General features: G+C 43.2%; 1 protein-coding gene across 2 annotated transcripts in view; it reads left to right on the top strand.

Moving 5' to 3' along the window:
* Window positions 1-15,113: 15,113 nt before the first annotated feature.
* The window catches only part of RASSF3 (Ras association domain family member 3), a 98,815-nt gene continuing 96,833 nt past the window's right edge, over window positions 15,114-17,095 (top strand). The window contains exon 1 of one of the 2 annotated variants that reach the window (XM_071218926.1): window positions 15,114-15,428. In XM_071218926.1, coding sequence (XP_071075027.1) covers window positions 15,318-15,428 — 111 coding nt within the window. In that variant the 5' untranslated portion in view covers window positions 15,114-15,317. The remainder of the gene's footprint in view (window positions 15,429-17,095) is intronic. The other variant, XM_058308369.2, reaches the window with a different exon arrangement.

Below are 17,095 nucleotides of genomic sequence, written 5' to 3' on the forward strand. Positions count from 1 at the left end.
AGTTATTATAAATGGAGTTCTTGTGCTTTCTTTTTAAATATTTTACTCTAAAAATTAATATAGGAAAGAATGGTAAAATGAATCCTTATATACCCATTACTCAAATTCAGTAATTATCGAGATTTTGCCATACATGTTTTTATCTGTTCCTTTTTTCTTTCTTTTCTGAATCAAATAAAAACATCATGTCATTTCATACTTCCAGATATATTTCTAAAAAATATGAACATAGAAAAGAACAATGCCACCATTATTAAATACTTTATCCTACAGTATACCTATACTTGTTTCAAAATAACAAAACCAACATAATTCTAACAAGAAGTGCAGTTTAAGATTACTTGGTGTTTATTTTGTACTTAGAATATAACACAATAAGGGATGCGCTGTCAAAATACTCTATTTTAAAGTCATTCAGAGTAATTATTTTCTCTGTGTGTCTCTGACACTAAATATCCATTTAGCTTTGTTGGTTTTAAGTTGTTTGTTTTATTTTTTACCTTTTATTATCTTTTTTTTTTTTAAAGAAAGATCATGCAAAATTGATTTGCGTTTGATAACACCTAGAGGCTCCATTTACCTGGTGTGCACAGAAACCAATACCAAGTTGCCAGGATTTTGAGAAAAGAAGAAGTTTATTGCACAGTCGGCCAACAAGGAGCCTGGAGGCAAGCCTCAGATCAATCTCCCAGAACAAAATGGGCACTGGGGTTTATACCGTCTGGGGAAGGCAGGCTTAAGGGAGTGGCTAATGACGGGGTGAGGGGCCACAGGCCAACTGGTTTTTGGAAAGGCAGGATTAAACATGGGATGAGAGGGAAGTGGATGTGGCTCAACTAGGAGGTCCAGGGTTCAAACCCAGGGCCCCCTTGCCCTGTGTGGAGCTGGCCCATGGGCAGTGCTGCCACACGCAAGGAGTGCCATGCCACGCAGGGGTGCCCCCCATGTAGGGGAGCCCCATGGGCAAGGAGTGTGCCTCGCAAGGAGAGCCGCCCCACACGATAAACGCACAGCCTGCTCAGGAGTGGCACTGCACACATGGAGAACTGATGCAGCAAGATGATGCAACAAAAAAGAGACACAGATTCCCAGTGATGCTAAGAATACAAGCAGACACAGAAGAACACACAGCGAATGGACACAAGAGAGCAGACAACGGGGGGTGGGGGTGGTGGTGGTGGAAGGAGAAGAGATATAAATAAAATAAATCTTAAAAAAACAGACAAACATGGGATGAGAAGATGTGGGCCAATCCATTCGGGGAAACATGGGGTTAAACAAAGCATGCTCTCTTTCCTTAGGCTTGGTCCTAAAATGGATACCTGGTATGCTCTGGGACTAGAGCCCATCTGAGCCGGATTCAGGAACAGTAACTTTTCTCATGAGGAAGCAAGTCTCCTATGTCTAAACATGAATAGGTGGGGTATTTAACCAGAAGTTTCTGGAAATTTCTACAAACCAGTAAAGAAGTGGCTACTCTAAAAAATGGGCTGGTGAGTGGTCGTTTCAAGGGATGAGAAAGTGGCGGTTTCACTTTCAATTTTTAGAGCTTGATATCTCTCCCTTTTGATTAAATTTAGATTTTAATTATGTGAACAACCATATGATTTCAGAGCCAAAACTATAGACCAAGATATGCTCACATAAACTGTCCTTCTTATCTGTGTGCCCTCAACTTGTTCCCTCCAAAAACTACAGCAAGTATATAGAATAGTCCCTTTCATTTGACTTTTGACTCTGTCTATTAAATTTCATTTTGCAGGATCTCATGCCTTTTTTAGCTATTAAAGCCATGTTTGAGGTAAATAAATTCTTTCAACAAAAATCGCATTATTCTTTTCTGTGTTTTTAACAAACATAATAACGCTGCCTGAATGCACATGCTGCCTGCAGATGTGAGGACACACTGTTATTATTAATTAAAGTGCATTTTTTTGTTGTTTTTGTTAAAGAAATTATGCACAAAATTTAGACGTTCCTACAGCAAAACTGAATAGGGCTGCTCTTTTGCATTTAAGGTACTGTAGGGCAAGCAATGGGTTGAGGAAACAAAAAGGAATGTTGTAGTCTCTAAGACTTTTGGTGTTTTTGCTATTTCCAACGTGCTACCCAAATCACTTGAACTTTGAGTTTTGTGGGAGATTGAATTTTGTTTCTTTGTTGTTTGTTTGTTTTGAGGTACAGGGCTGGGGATTGAGCCTGGGGCCTTGTATGTGGGAAAGTGGCGCTCAACCACTGAGCCACATCTGCTCCCCTGAGCTGGTGTTTTCATTTGTTTGCTTGTTTGTTTTTTTAGGAGGCACCAGAGATTGAACTTGGGACCTCCCATTTGGGAAGCGGGAGCTAAACTGCTTGAGGAACATCCAATCTCCTGTTGTTTTTTAACAAATCATTTTTATTGATACATATTAATATAGCATAAATACATCCTAAGTGTACAATTGTTGGTATTCGGTATAATCACATAGCTGTACATTCATCACTTCATTCATTAGTTTCATTGTTTATGACGACAGCATCAGTGATTACCGCTCAGGTGGCGCAAGAGATTGAGTGCCTCTCTCCCACTCCTGGAGGTCCCGGGATCGTTCCAGGTGCTCTCAAAGAGAAGTCAAGCAGGCACAGAAGAAGAACACACAGTGAATGGACACAGAAAGCAGGCAGTGAATACAAAACCAACGGGTGTGTGGGTGTGTGTAGAAATAAATAAAATCTTTACAAAAATAAAGCTCAAGGATTTGGTGTTCTGTTTCCCCAGGCCTGAAAAGCACGCATCCTCTGAACTGTACCACAGGAAATTTCACAAGCAATGGCCAGAACTTGTTTGCACCTCTCTAGTTTGGTGTTACAACACAGCCCCCACTCCCCACCCCTCAGTCACCCTCCACCCTCCACCCTCTTCCTCATCTCCTGGCAAGATTCCTTTCTTCCTGTCATAACCTGACTCTGCTCATTCCTAAATATCAGGCTGATAAGGTCTTAGTTTCTCTTTTAAGACCTTGGCTCTCATCCCCTGGTCAACTTTTCTTCTCAACTCTAAGTGTTTGACTAGGCCTGCAAACAGGCTGTGCTTGCATTTCGTTTTGCTTTTTACTGCTCATGACCTTGTGACCTTCCTTCTCCTCTCTGAACTTCCTATTCCCTCTCCCTTCCCCACCTACCTGTCTTCTTTAAGATTTAGCCTGAATCCCACCCCTTTGAGGGCTTCCCTGACAAATCTTAACACATTCTTTTGGTTTTTGGTTTATATTTGGATACGTTCTTCATTTATTTATTGATTGCCTAATCACAATCTTTCTTCATTATTGTGTAACTTTTCCATGGGGTATGTTTACCTCACCAACTATATTATAAGCTCTTGGAGGTCAGGGAACATATCTCAGACTTCTATATTTCTTGCAGTTTTTCTGTGGTGCTAGGCACATAGTAAGAACTCAATCAGTACTTTTTTTTTTAAAGATTTATTTATTTTTCTCCCCTTCCCCCCAACCCATTGTCTGCTCTTTGTTTCAATTCGCTGTGTGTTCTTCTGTGTCTGCTTCCATTCTTGTCATGCAGGACCTGGAAACTGTGTCTTTTTTTCGTTGTTGCATCATCTTGCTGTGTCAGCTCTCCATGTGTGTGGTGCCACTCCTGGGCAGGCTGCACTTTTTTCGTGTGGGGAGGCTCTCCTTGCGAGATGCGCTCCTTGCACAAGGGGCTCCCCTACGCAGGGGACACCCCTGAGTGGCAGGGCACTCCTTGTGCTCGGGCCAGCTCATCACAAGGGTCAAGAGGCCCTGGGGATCAAACCCTGAACCTCCCATGTGGTAGGCGGATGGATACTCTATCAGTTGAGCCACAACCGCTTCTCTCAAATAGTATTTAATGAAAGAATGGCTGTTGTTATTGCTTGATACAGGAATGACATCAAGGGCAAGCTGGGAGCTTTCATTCCCCTCTGGAAATCTATCTCCAGCAGCAATTTCTCTTTGATATGCACGATTTATGCAGCTCAATTAAAACTGCCCTTAAGTCCTCTTCCTTAGAAATTCTGAAGCCGCCATTATGTCTCTACTTGTATTTATTAAGAGGGATCTATATCTTCTTGGACTGCCTCTCCTGAACAAAAAAAGCATTTCTTTTTATCTAAAGCTGTCCTCTTAGGACAGGTTTCATAATCAGTTATCACAAGTTCTGTGTACAGGTACCAGGTGTTGAAAAACAGTCATGGGAAGAAGTGGCTCAAGCAGTTGAGAGCCTGCTTCCCACAGGGGAGGTCCCAGTTGGTCTCCAGTGCCTCCTAAAAACAAAAGCAAACATCAAGCAAACAAACGAAAAACCAACTCAGGGCTCCCAAGTGGCTCCATGGTTGAGTGCCGGCTTCCCACATAAGAGGTGTGGTTCTCAATTCCTGCCCCGGTACCGAAAAAACAAAAAAGAAAAATAGTTATCACGTCTTTGTCCTGTGTTTGTGATAAATTTTCCATATTTAATCATGGAACATTCTATATTTCTCTGTTCCTCCCTCACACTCAGGCCCTTGATATTAGTTCTATCTTGGGCAGAGATTGAAGAAAATGTTCTTGTATTCTTCCTGGGTTACAAAGTGAGCCTGTCTGCACTTGCCCCCGGCTGTCACCAGCCCATGGGTCCTCGCTTTGGAGGCTGCCTCAGTGTCCCAGCCACCGCTCTGTTTTTAGAAGCCCCTTCAAGATATCACACGAACGCAAAAGGCCTAGAAGGATGGTGACTACTCCCTTCAGGTTTTTCCTACCTGTATTCAAAATAAAGGGTAGAGAGCTAAAAGCCCGTCGCAGAAGACTGAGAGTGAAGAGGGACTTAAATTACTTGGAGCGATGGATTAAAATAAATATTGGAGAGTTCAATGTCCTGGTCAATTGAATAAAAATAATCTCTCATTTAAAAAGTTGTAACAGTGAATACTTCATGCAAATATATTCTCTTACAAAGCATTTCAAATCAATTTACTCAAATCATTCCTGGCTGGCAGAAGCCTTATGTTATTTATTTTCTCTGAGGCAATCAGACTACTTTTACCTTAGGTCCTTGAATCCAAGCAGCAGTATAAAATAGTGATTGAAGAGGGTGAACTTGGAAGGGGTAACTGCGTGCCCTTAGGAAAATTACTGTCTACTCTATGCTTCCCTCTCTCATTGGGAGAAAAAGAGGACAGTGGTAAGGATTTAATTAAATTAATTAATTAATTAATGCCAAGCACCCAGAATAGTGCCTGGCCGAGTAAAGTCACAATAAATGGTCATTGACTTAATTGTTTTTCTCATCTGAGAGGTCTCCTTCAGGAGTATTATCTTAGAAATAAAAATGCACAATACCGACTGCTTCAGTTTGATCTTTTTCTGCAGAATTTCTTGCATTGGACATGAATAAACTAGTACTTTAATGAGGGCAAAGTGTGTTTACTCAGTAAAATTCCCAAATATTTGAAGAGCAACCTACCTAATAAAGTTTTAATTTCAAATCTCCTTTGGGAGTACTGTCTCTTTGCCAAAATAATTCAAATGTAATCCCCGCCCCCCCTCCTTTGAGCTCCTGTTGTTTTCATCCACCATGTATGCATACTTTTTTGTTTTTTAATCTCAGTTTAAATCATGAGTGATTAAAAATTGAATTTAATTAAGAACTGTGACATATATAGGTAATGATAAATAGAATTTATCAATGAGTAATTTAGACCCCAGTGGTTTTCTGTGTTTGGATTTTTTATTTTATGAAACTGTACCTGAAACAGAAGTTTTTATTCTACTGTCACTATATTAAGTTTGTCAATCTTAAATTGATTTTTGCTCTGGAATATCTTGGCTCTTTTTTTATTTAGATTTCCATGGGAAAATAAATTTTAGACATAGAAGTACTAAATCCTTTTGTTCCCATCTTCATAATTTTCTTTTTGTACCATTCACAACCTCCCAAAATGCCCAAACCAAGATTACATTAGATTTTTATCCATCCAGGTTTTATTGAAACTAGTAGTTATTCTATTAATAATAATTATTATTACATATTATTAGTTTGTTATTTGTTTATAATTCTAGTAATTATTGCCTTTTTTAATATTTATTTTTACTTATTTATTCTGCCCCTCATTGTTTCACACTTGCTGTCTGCTCTCTGTGTCCATTTGCTGTGTGTTCTTCTGTGTCTGCTTGTCTTCTCTTTAGGCGACACTGGGAACTGATCCTGGGACCTTGTGAAGTGGGAGAGGGGTGCTCAATCACTTGCACCACCTCAGTTCCCTGGTCTGCTGTGTCTCTCCTCTGTGTCTCTTTTTGTTGTGTCATCTCTTGCACCAGCTCTCCAAGTGGGCCAGCACTCCTGCACAGGCAAGCACTCCTGTGTGTGCCAGCACGCTGCATGGGTCAGCACTCTGTATGGGCCAGCACTCCATGTTGGCCAGCTCTCCACTTGGGCCAGCTCACTGTGTGGGCCAGCTTGCCTTCACTAGGAAGCCCTGGGAATCAAACCCTGGACCTCCTATATAGCAGATGGGAGCCCAATCACTTGAGTCACATCCGCTACCCAATTATTGCCATTTAAAAATAATCCTTCAGGAGCTGGTGTAGCTCAAGCAGTAGAGTGCCTGCTTGCCATGTACGAGGTCCTGGGTTCAATCTCTGGTACCTCCTTACAGCAGTTTGATATTATTTATGAATTCCAAAGAGAGATATTGATTATGCTTATAACTGTTCTGTTTCTCTTGGCATGATATCCTTTGATTGTATTAAATTCAAAGGTTTTATGCTTACTTGATTAAATCAAGATTAGGGCTTTGATTTGACCATGTCATTAGGGCAACTCAGAGTTGAGTCCCTGCCCCCTTGGCGGGCCATATAAACAGACATTCACACGGAACAAGAGACATAGGAATAGAGAGAGCTCCACAGACATGGCAGAGGAGAGAACTTTGAACTTGGGACTCCAGAGAGACCTGAGCTATTTGCCTGATAGCTGAAGAGACCAGAGCCCTGAGCAGCTGAGAAGGCCCGGAAAGAAACAAGCCCTCCAGCCTACACCTGAGATGGGAAGAAGCTGAGTCCACGGAGCCATAAGAGGAAGAGGAAGGCAGAACTCTGGTAGAGATCAGCAACCATCTTACTCCAACATGTGGCAACAGACTTTGATGAGGAAGTACCTCTTATGGTAACTTGAGTTGGACTCTTAGGGCCTTGTAATTGTAAGCTTCTACCCAAATAAATACCCATTACAAAAGTCAACAGATTTCTGGTACTTTGCATCAGCACCCCTCTGGCTGACTAACACACAACTTAAAAAATATATAAAAATAAAAATAAACTCTCCTTCCCAAAATTGTGAGATAGTCTGCTTTACTAACACGGCTTAAGTGTTAAGGAGTTTAGAAGCTGAGTCTCCCTACTTTCATGCCATAATCTATGCAAGAAGTTTCTTGTAATGTTAATATAATAGTTTAAAAGATTTCAATTATTATCTACTCTTTACAATTTCTTATCATAAAAATAAGAAATACTCCAAGTATACAAAAAGACAGACAATACTATAAAAAAAACCACTGCTTCCAGTACTCAGATAAAGAATACATTAATTGTTTTTGCCATATTTACTTTAGCCTTGTTCGTTTTCAAATCAAATGTCATGGCTACAGTTAGAGATTGCTCCCATTTTTCTTCTTTCCTTTATTTTCTCAAATTTGGGGAGTAGCCCTGCCATCTGTCTCTTTTGTTTCTTTATCGTTTAAAGGAGACAAGTAATTGTCACTTGGTGAGAGTTAACATCAGTGTAAAGTGTTTGAGGGTCTGGGAGAGAAAGGAACACGATTGAGTATATTATGATTAAGGATGTTTTCATCAGATACATGCCTTCCCTTGGTTTGTTCTTATCACAGAAATGGAGAAAGGCAAAGGCTGAGATGCCTACTTGGACATAGCCTCCCAATATGGAGTTTATTTTGGAATACTCACACCAAGGAGTGCCCTTTGCATGGAAGTTTCCACATATTTCAGTAGGTCCTGGGTTTGTGAGATCAGCAATTCTGTGATGGGAAGAAACATTTGTTTTTCTACTCCCCTTGTCCTACAAATCGGGGTAGCATTGCCTTTGGTCCGGGGAATGTGCTGAAATATGGAAATAGTCACCTTATATGTAATCATATTTGCTAACATTAATTGAGCTTTTACCATGTGGCAGACACAGTGCTTTAAATGTCTTGTTTTGTTTAATTCCTGTAAGACCCTACCAGATAAGTACTATTATTATTACCCATTTGCCAGACATGAAACTTAACTGAGGTTTAGGTAGGTTGGGTAATTTGCTCTGGGTCATACCATTTTAGGTGGGATTTGAACATGGGCAGTCTGATTTCTGAGCCCACTTACTTAACCACCAAATGCACTGCCTTTCATTAATTATATCATTTATTTCTATTGTTCTAATGAACAAAATGGATGTAACTATGGTGATAATCAATGACCAAGCAGAAGAGACTGCATCCCTGGAAGGAACTAACTTTTATCAACTTTGAGTTTGAGTGCCATAGAATTTTTAAGAGAAATTTTAGCACATCTTTTTTTTTTTTTTCCTTTTAGGGGAGTGGATGTAGCTCCATGGTTGAGTGCATGCTTTCCGTGTACGAGGTCCTGGGTTCAACCCCCAGTACCTCCTAAAAAAAAAAGCCAATTAAGAGATCAGCCTTTGTGATGATTTTTTTTCTTCTTTTTATGTTAGAGAATGGTCTTTCTAAATTTCTAAATTATTATTTTCAGGGGAAAAATTTAGTAATCGTTTAAAAATTCTTATTCTTGTTTTATCTAGATGTCTACTGATTTGACCCAGTGCAGACATAGGAGAACAGAACGTGGCAGAAATATGATGAGAAGCATATTTTAAACAGGAAAAAGCAATAAGAGATGGGAATAGGATGATATGGGCATCAAGCAGCAGAACATTGCCTCAACTGGCTTAAATAATAAAGAAATATGTATATTATCTCCTAACAGGAAGCCCTACTTAGGCCAGCTTCGAAGTTCAAGGACCCAGACAGGTTCTTTCCATCATTTTCTGTTTTGCCCTTTTCAGCATGTCAGTTTTGCCCGTAAAGTCACTACTGATTTTACAGATGTCATATTGAGACATGACAAGGTCCAGTAGAAGAAGAGAGTTCTCTTTCTGTGACAAGGCAAGGAAATTCCCCCAAAAGCTACCCAGCAGCCTTCCCCTCATATCTCACTGGCCAGGATTGTGACACCTCCCTGTGCCTAAAGCAATCCCTGACAATCGGGCCATCTCTACTGAGTCTGAACTTCAGAATCTACCCTTTAGCTGGGGATTGGATCTCTATTCCTCAGGAGAGGATGCCTGAACTCAATTTCTTGTTTGTTTAACAAGGAAGAAGAGGGTAATAGTTGTTGAGGTATGCAATAAGTTCTAATATTTGGGGCAAGAAAGACTAATATTTGCTTTGCTATATTCTGTGCCAAGGGCTTTACATGGATTCTCTCTTTTAATCTCTACAGTAAACCAATGATGAACCTGAGGCAGAAAGAAGCTAATTAATTTATTAAAGGCCACACAAGAATAAGTGAAATTGTCATTCAAACGTATGTTTGGGATGAGGATGTGGCTCAAGCAGTTGAGCACCTGCTTCCCACCTGGGAGGTCCTGGGTTCGGTGCCTGGTGCTGCCTTAAAAAGAAAAACAAAACAACAAGCCAACAAACAAAAATGACACCTCAGGGGAGTTGATGTGGCTCAGTGGTTAAGCACCAGTTTCCCATAAAACCCTGTACCTAAAAAAAAAAACCAACAAAAGCAAACTCATGTTTGCCTGACTTCCAAGGCCATGCTTTTCCCATATTATTCAGCTATCAGTTAACATAACATGACCTTTATTATAAATCTCTCTGGTAAATTATCTCAGTTCTGAGCACATAGTAAGGGAAGACTACTACTTAGGATTATATCTTCACAAATGTATTTGTATTACGCATGCTGACTCATGACTTGTTCTAAAACATATTTGCCAATTTCATAAGTGAAAATGTACCTCATTTTTACTTGCTTATTCAAATTTTAACAGAGTATTTTCCATCCAGCTGCCAAAGGGGTCCTTTAAAAAGTAAGTCAAATCCTGTCACTCCTCTGCTCAAAATGCTCCGGTGGTTTCCCACCTCAGTAAATACCAAAACCAAAACTTACAGTGCTTTCAAGGTCTTATAAAAATGGTAACTTCTCCATCCCTGCTACCTTCCTGATTGCAGTTCATACCACTCTTCTGTCTAGTCATCCACTTCAGACACACTGACTTTTTTGCTCTTATAATATGCCAAACACATTCCTGCCTCAGGGTCTTTGCACTTGCTATCCCACTGCTTGAATGCTTTCCCCACAGATACTTGCATGGCTGGCGACCCCACCTCTAACAAGTCTTTGCTGAAACGTGACCTTCTCTTTGAGAGTTTACATAAAACATTCTTGATCTTTTTTACATGATTTATGTGAGACTGTGTTTTAGTTTTCTGGTGGCTAAAACAGATAACATACAATGGGTTGGTTTAATTACAAGAATTCACTAACTCTTAGTTTCAGGGGCCAGAAGGTTTGTTTCCTCCATGGGTTGGTTTCTTCTGGCTGTCCAGCAATGTCTGGGGTTCCCTGGCTTTTCCATCACATGGTAATGCACATGGTGGTGTCTTCTTTCTCTTTCAGATTCCATTGACTTCAGCTTCTGGCTACTCCCTGTAACTTCTCTCTCCGTGTCCATTTCCTTTGCTTATAAGATCTTCGGCCATCGTGGATTAAAGCCCACCGTCATTCAGTTTGGGCACACCTTTACTAATTACTGCTTCAAAGGACCTATATAGAAATGGGTTCACACCCACTGACTAGGGGATGTGTCTTGAACATGCCTTTTTTTAAAAAAAGATTTATTATTTATTTATTTCTCTCCCCTTCAGCAGCACGGGAATCTGTGTTTCTTTTTGTTGTGTCATCTTGTTGTGTCAGCTCTCCATGTGTGCGGTGCCATTCTCGGGCAGGCTGCACTTTCTTTCCTGCTCGGCATCTCTCCTTATGGGGTGCACTCCTTGTGCGTGGGGCTTCCCTATGTGGGGACATCCCTGCGTGGCAGGGCACTCCTTGCGCGCATCAGCACCGCGAGTGGGCCAGCACGGGTCAAAGAGGCCCAGGGTTTGAACCACGGACCTCCCATGTGGTAGGCGGCCATTGGGCCAAGTTCGCTTCCCTGAACATGCCTTTTTGGGAGACATGATTCAATCTCCAAAAGAGTACTTATTATCTTCTAACATACTATATAATCTCCTTTTTGCCCATCTTCTTCCACCCTTCACTAAAATATAAGCTCCATAAGAACAAGGATTGTCTGTTTTGTCCAGTGATGTATCCTTTGTTTTGAGATCAGTGTCTGGCATACAGTATGTGCTCAATAAATATTTGTCGATTGAGTGAATATTTTAATGTATTTGTCGATCTTTTATATTTAATCTTTCATGAATTGTTTGCCATGCCCATTATTTATTTTTCTGTATTCTACTTTTTTTTTAATTGATTTGCATGAGCTCTTTATATTTTAAGGATATTAGCCCTATGTCACTTATGTAGCAAATATTTTACCCAATTTTAACTTGGTCTTTTAACATTATATATGTGTGTATGTATATGCATGTATATAACTGCATTTGTGTGTGACTAGAAAAATATTTAAAGTTTTCCACAGTAAAATCTAGAAGTCTTTTCCTTTTTGATGTCGAATTATATATATTTGGACAGATTTAAAAAAGAAAAAATTTACTTCTAAGTGTACTTAGACAATGTGTGAGCTGTGCCTAAATTTTCTTTCTACATTTATTGTGCTTGGGTTTCTATTATTTGTTGACAGGATATTAGTACTTAAAGAACTGATAATGATTTAAACTTTTTGATTGATAAAATTATTTATAGAATTATTTTTTGAATGGTAGATTATCTGTTGAGAAAGAAGAGTTAGTGTTATTAAAGCCCTACTTTTTACATTAATTTAAGGGAAATGATTTCAAGTATATGATAATTAGAACACAATTGCAAAACATTTATGTGTCTATAATATTTGCATATATTTGTTAAATATCAAATATATTCCTCATTTAACATAGAAATGGAAGTAAGTATTTCTACTGTGCTATAAACATAAATCATTAGGGTCTTGCATCAGTGGAATTTGTATGGTAATAGAGTCCATTTGCAAATTCCATTCTGTGTTTGACAGTAAGTCCTTTCAAAACTGAACTTGGTTGCATACATTTCATTTATTTATTCCACCCCCTTCCCTGAATTTTAAGTGTTAAAAATGTCTAGTTGCTTAATGGGACATTTTGGATTTTTAGAGACAAAGACTAATTTTATATATCAAATTTTAAGTTCAAAATGTTTTTATTAAGAATGCTATCAGAAAATATAGAAAAATTATTATTATGCTGCTTTTCGGAAACAGAATGCCAGTTCTTCCTTCATTCCTTCTTTTATTTATTTATGTTTTGCCTTTTGTTTAAAAAGTTGAGTTTCTATTCATTACTCAATAATGCCTTTTTATTATAATTGTGATTCTCATGGTATGCTGACAAATATAAGAATTAATTCAGTCCTTAGGAGCCCAAAGATAATACCATGAAAATAAAATTTTTATGATTTGGTGAATCATAATGTACTTTAGTGTATTTTTCCTTTTAATACTTTTCCTCGTACTATTCAAAAACTGTTGAAAATAATTTGTTCTGGGTGGGATATTTCCTCCTTTTCATCACAATAAAACAAGTTATTTAAATTCAACTGGCATATTATTCTTAAACTGGAGTATTTAATAAGGATTGCTTCAATGAAATAATGAAAAAATGGGGCCATAAAAAACTTTATGAAGAAAAGTCCTTCATAAAGTTAGCAAGTTGTCCTATTCATTTGCATGAGATTATGTGCATGGCACACACAGCAATTAGCTGAGACTGGGCAAACTGATGTGGAGTTAGAATTCCTGGTTTCTAACCACCCTGCACCTAATTCCTGGTTTCTAACCACTCTGCACCTGTGTGGTTTAGTGCTGTGGGACTTTTAAAATGGGTTGTTCTTGGGGAGCGGCTGTCGCTCAGTGGTTGAGCACCTGCTTCCCACGTATGTGGTCCTGGGTGCAATCTCCTGTAGATCTGGGGGAAAAAAAAGGCTGTTCTATAAGAGTTGCCTTAAGGGGTTGTTGATGGATACTACTTTGGAAACTGGTTGTGGGGAGTGGGCATGAAAGAAAGTCGAGGGGGCCTGAAAGTCTTTTTACCTGGGGATAAAGGACTCTTGCACAATCCCACTTCTCTCCTTGCTACCATTCGCCCCACCCCTGCCTCCCACAGATGAGCAAGGCTAACTACCCAACAGCCTCAGCGCCTGGAAGGGTATTACCTTGAAGACGTTAAGATCAGCGGAAAGCAGAGCAGAGTGGTTCTAATCCTGCCATCTAAGGCTACTTTCCTCTCTGAGCCTCAGCAGCCCCAGGTGTCAAGTGGACAGAAAATAGTGACAACAGAGTTGTTTAGAAGATTAAGGAAAATGATGCCTGAAAGTTTAGCTCTAATGGGTGAAGTTTTTCTATTTCCTAAACCATCTCTTCTCCGAAGGAAACCACTCCTGAAGTTTGCTTAGTCTGAAGCAACTAACAACCTTCAGATCTGTACTAGGACATTAGCATCGTTGAGGGTCGTGGGTTTCCAGGTTCTTGGCCCTGTCACATTAAAGAACGTAAGGTCGTTCATATTTTAAGCAAACGAGTGAAGAGTGTATTGTAAGGCGAAAGAGGACAGGGGTAAGAGCTGCTCGAGGGGGAGACCGAGGTGGGGGCGGGAACTGCTGCCTTTTTTAATGCGGGCCTCCCCCTTCCTCCCTGTAAATGAGGACTTGTGAGTTACAGCATTCTTATTGTTTCTGCGTATGCAAAAAGATTGGACACGCATTTTCATTGGTTCTGAGTGTGCGCGGGCCTGAGTGGGATTTGGAGGGGTCGAATGGGCCTCTCATTATCTATTGCCTTCAGGTATTTGGCCTTGGGCGGGTGACTCCTCCTTGCTGGCTGGACTTTCCGCTTCAGGCAACGGCAAAGCTGGGTCACCACGTACGGAGAGGAGTTTCACCCAGCACTGTTTCCTCCCCATTGCCCTAGCACCTCCCTCCAGCACCCCTTACCCGTCAGTCCCTGTTCCAGCCTGCCTCAGTACTGTTTAAATCAATTCAATGTGTACCGAAGTGTAAATGACTTGTCCCCTGGGTGGGTAGCTTGGAGGGTGACTGTGCATTTTAAAAGATGATCCGCTGACTAGTAGAACTTCACAAGAACGTTGGGTGAATGTAATTCATTGACTTCTCTACTTAAAATCCTATCTTCCAGTTGACTGTATAAGGCTGATTCTGGAAGGAAACATTTAAAAAAGCATACGATTGTTCAAAACGTCCCCTAACTAAATAACTAGTTCATTCCCCCCACGCCCACCCCGCCTCGCCCCAGGTGGCTCTAACATCCTAACCACACGGGGACTGGCCCCTCGCTAGAGAGAAGGCGGAGAGGGAGAATTCGAAGCTCCACTGAGTTACCAGAGAGCACGTTTTCATTCGAATAAACTCAACCCTGTGGCTAGCTCCTCGCCCACCCCCCGAGAACTTAACCTCCAGGAAGGTCGGGCTGCCCGGGTTCGCGCGCGGGTCCCGGGGCCAGGCAACTCCGCCGCCACCTGGAGGGCCCAGGGAGCGGAGGAGCAGGGCAGGGACAGGGGCAAGTTCTCAGCTCTGCTCAGGTCCTCCCCCCAAACCTGAACCAGCCGAGCGGGGGGCGGGCGCAGTAACCGCAGAGGATGAGGCAGTTTCCGGGGAGTTGGGAAAGCGACCCGCAGCACAGACCCTCCAACCGCAGCCCTCGAATCGGGCTTTCCGGGTGCCACAAAAACTGCTCGCAACAGGCAGCGCCCGGCAGGGGCGGGTCCTGCCGCCCCCACCTGCGGCCGCGCGGGGAGGGGCCGAGCCCGGTAGACGCGCCCCCGCGGGCGGGCGGCGAGGCGGGGCCCGGGGGGCGGGCCCGGGAGGCGGGGCCGCGGGGCCCCCGAGGGCCCGAGCCGCGCCTGGAGCGGGCGGTGGGCTGGCGGGTGGAAGGGTGCAGCCGGGCAGAGCCGCAGCTGCGGGGGGAGTGCCGCCGGCGTCTCGGGGCCGAGCGCGGGGAACTTCGCGGGGCGGGAGGGCGCGGCGCCCCCCTGCCTGGCCGCCTGCGCCCGGGGGAGGCCGCCCGCGCGCGACGGCACCAGCAGCATGAGCAGCGGTTACAGCAGCCTGGAGGAGGACTCCGAGGACTTCTACTTCACCGCCAGAACCTCCTTCTTCAGGAGAGCACCCCAGGGCAAGCCGCGCGCGGGCCAGCAAGTGAGTGGCGTGCGCGGCGGGCGCAGCTCGCATCGCGTTGCTCGCGGGGGTTCAGCCGCCCGGCGTCCCCCCGACTCCACGTGTCTCCGTGGGGGCAAGCCGGGGAGGCTCGTCGGGAAGGAGGAGGCCCCCGAGAAAGGGCTTTTGTCTTTCTGGATCCCGGGGACGTGCCTTAAGCTGGTCGATGTGGGCCTAAGGGCGCGCGCGTGGGACGCCCTGGGCGGGGAAGGAGGAGGAAGGGCGGGGAGGCTCCTGCTTCTGCCTTCCGCGCCCGGTGGCCTCTGCGGCTCCGCCAGGGGCCAGTGTGTCGAGCCGTCCGCGGGGAGCAGTTCCGAGAGCAAGGAGGCGGCCCTAGCGTTTCCCCAGGGCCCCCCGTGGATAAAGAGTCGGGTCGGCCCTCCGGACTCTACTTCTGGTCCGTTCAGTGGTCCCGAGGGGCGTGGGAGGGGGACGTCTCGGAGCCGGGCGCGGCTGCGGTGGCCCGGCCGCCCCTGCCTCCCCGGGCAGGACTCATCTGGGCGAGCTGAGAGAAGCCCGGGCCTGACAACAGTTGGTTGCAGGAGTCAGAGTTGTGCGTTTCTTGTAAAGTCAAGTTCATAGATGTCTCGAATGTTTAGCAAACAAGTTCCGGCGCTAGGTAAATATTAGCGCTCGAGAGCTAAGATTTAGGGCGGTTTCTTCCTTTTTTGGAGGGAGCATGCCGTGGGAAGCAGGACTTGGGAAAAGATGGGACGGAACTTGGGCCAGTTTCGCCGGCCGTTAGTGTTTTTAAGGGAGGTCTTCCCAAAATGGGGCACTTGGACTGGACTTCCAAGTCCCTGAACCCCCGCCCTCCTGGCCCTGGGAGCCGCACCAGGGAACTCTGCCAACCCAGCCATGCTCACATCTGATTAGAGAAAGCTGAACTGGAACAAATTTGTTTTTAAAAAACAACAGGCGCGCACCAACATTTCTTAACAGACGTAGTCCTAGAAACTAGAACTGAAAAAAAAAAAAATCTTCAGGAACCCGGATAAATGAGATGGGTGGGTGGCTGGGGTAGTGTAATCTGTCAGTTTCCTTCGCAGGTCTTAAGTTCATTTGACCACTTTCTGAGATCAGATTTCTTTTTAAGATTCGAAAGTTCAAGTCTTTCCAACCTCTTGACTTCCACACCAGGAGGGGGAGAGGGGGCGGTGAAGGGCAAAAGTGAAGTCAAGTGCCCTTATTCAGTAACCACAGTTAATCCAGAGTGAAGTCCTTGTGCAGTAGTTTTTCCGTCTTTATTGTTTCTGGGGCTTAAGGCCGCATAATCTAATAGTTACTTTGAGTGGTCACTAATTTTGAGTGTTCTCATAATGTGAGCTTGCTGTGAAGTTTGGTAGCATGAACCGTCCCCATCCCCGCTTCACCCCCGCCCCAGTCGTTATGGAAAAACTGCATTTCCTCGTGCTCTTTTCAAACTTCACTTTTCTCTTTTTCTCGGCCCATTCTTTCCTCCCTCCCATTTCTTTCCTTTCTCAGCTCCGTGTTTTTTTCCTTCCCCTTATGTTGCTGTTACCATTTGATGTGCAGTTGTAACAGATGGTTGTAGTAGTTGGAACTCTATTCCAGAGGTGGCTGGTAATTAACAGAAAACTTGCTGGTTCTTGGATTCTCCTGATGTAAGATGCTACTTCAGAAGGGCC

This window comes from Dasypus novemcinctus, chromosome 12 (genome assembly GCF_030445035.2).
Source record: "Dasypus novemcinctus isolate mDasNov1 chromosome 12, mDasNov1.1.hap2, whole genome shotgun sequence".
Classification (NCBI taxonomy): Eukaryota; Metazoa; Chordata; class Mammalia; order Cingulata; family Dasypodidae; genus Dasypus; species Dasypus novemcinctus.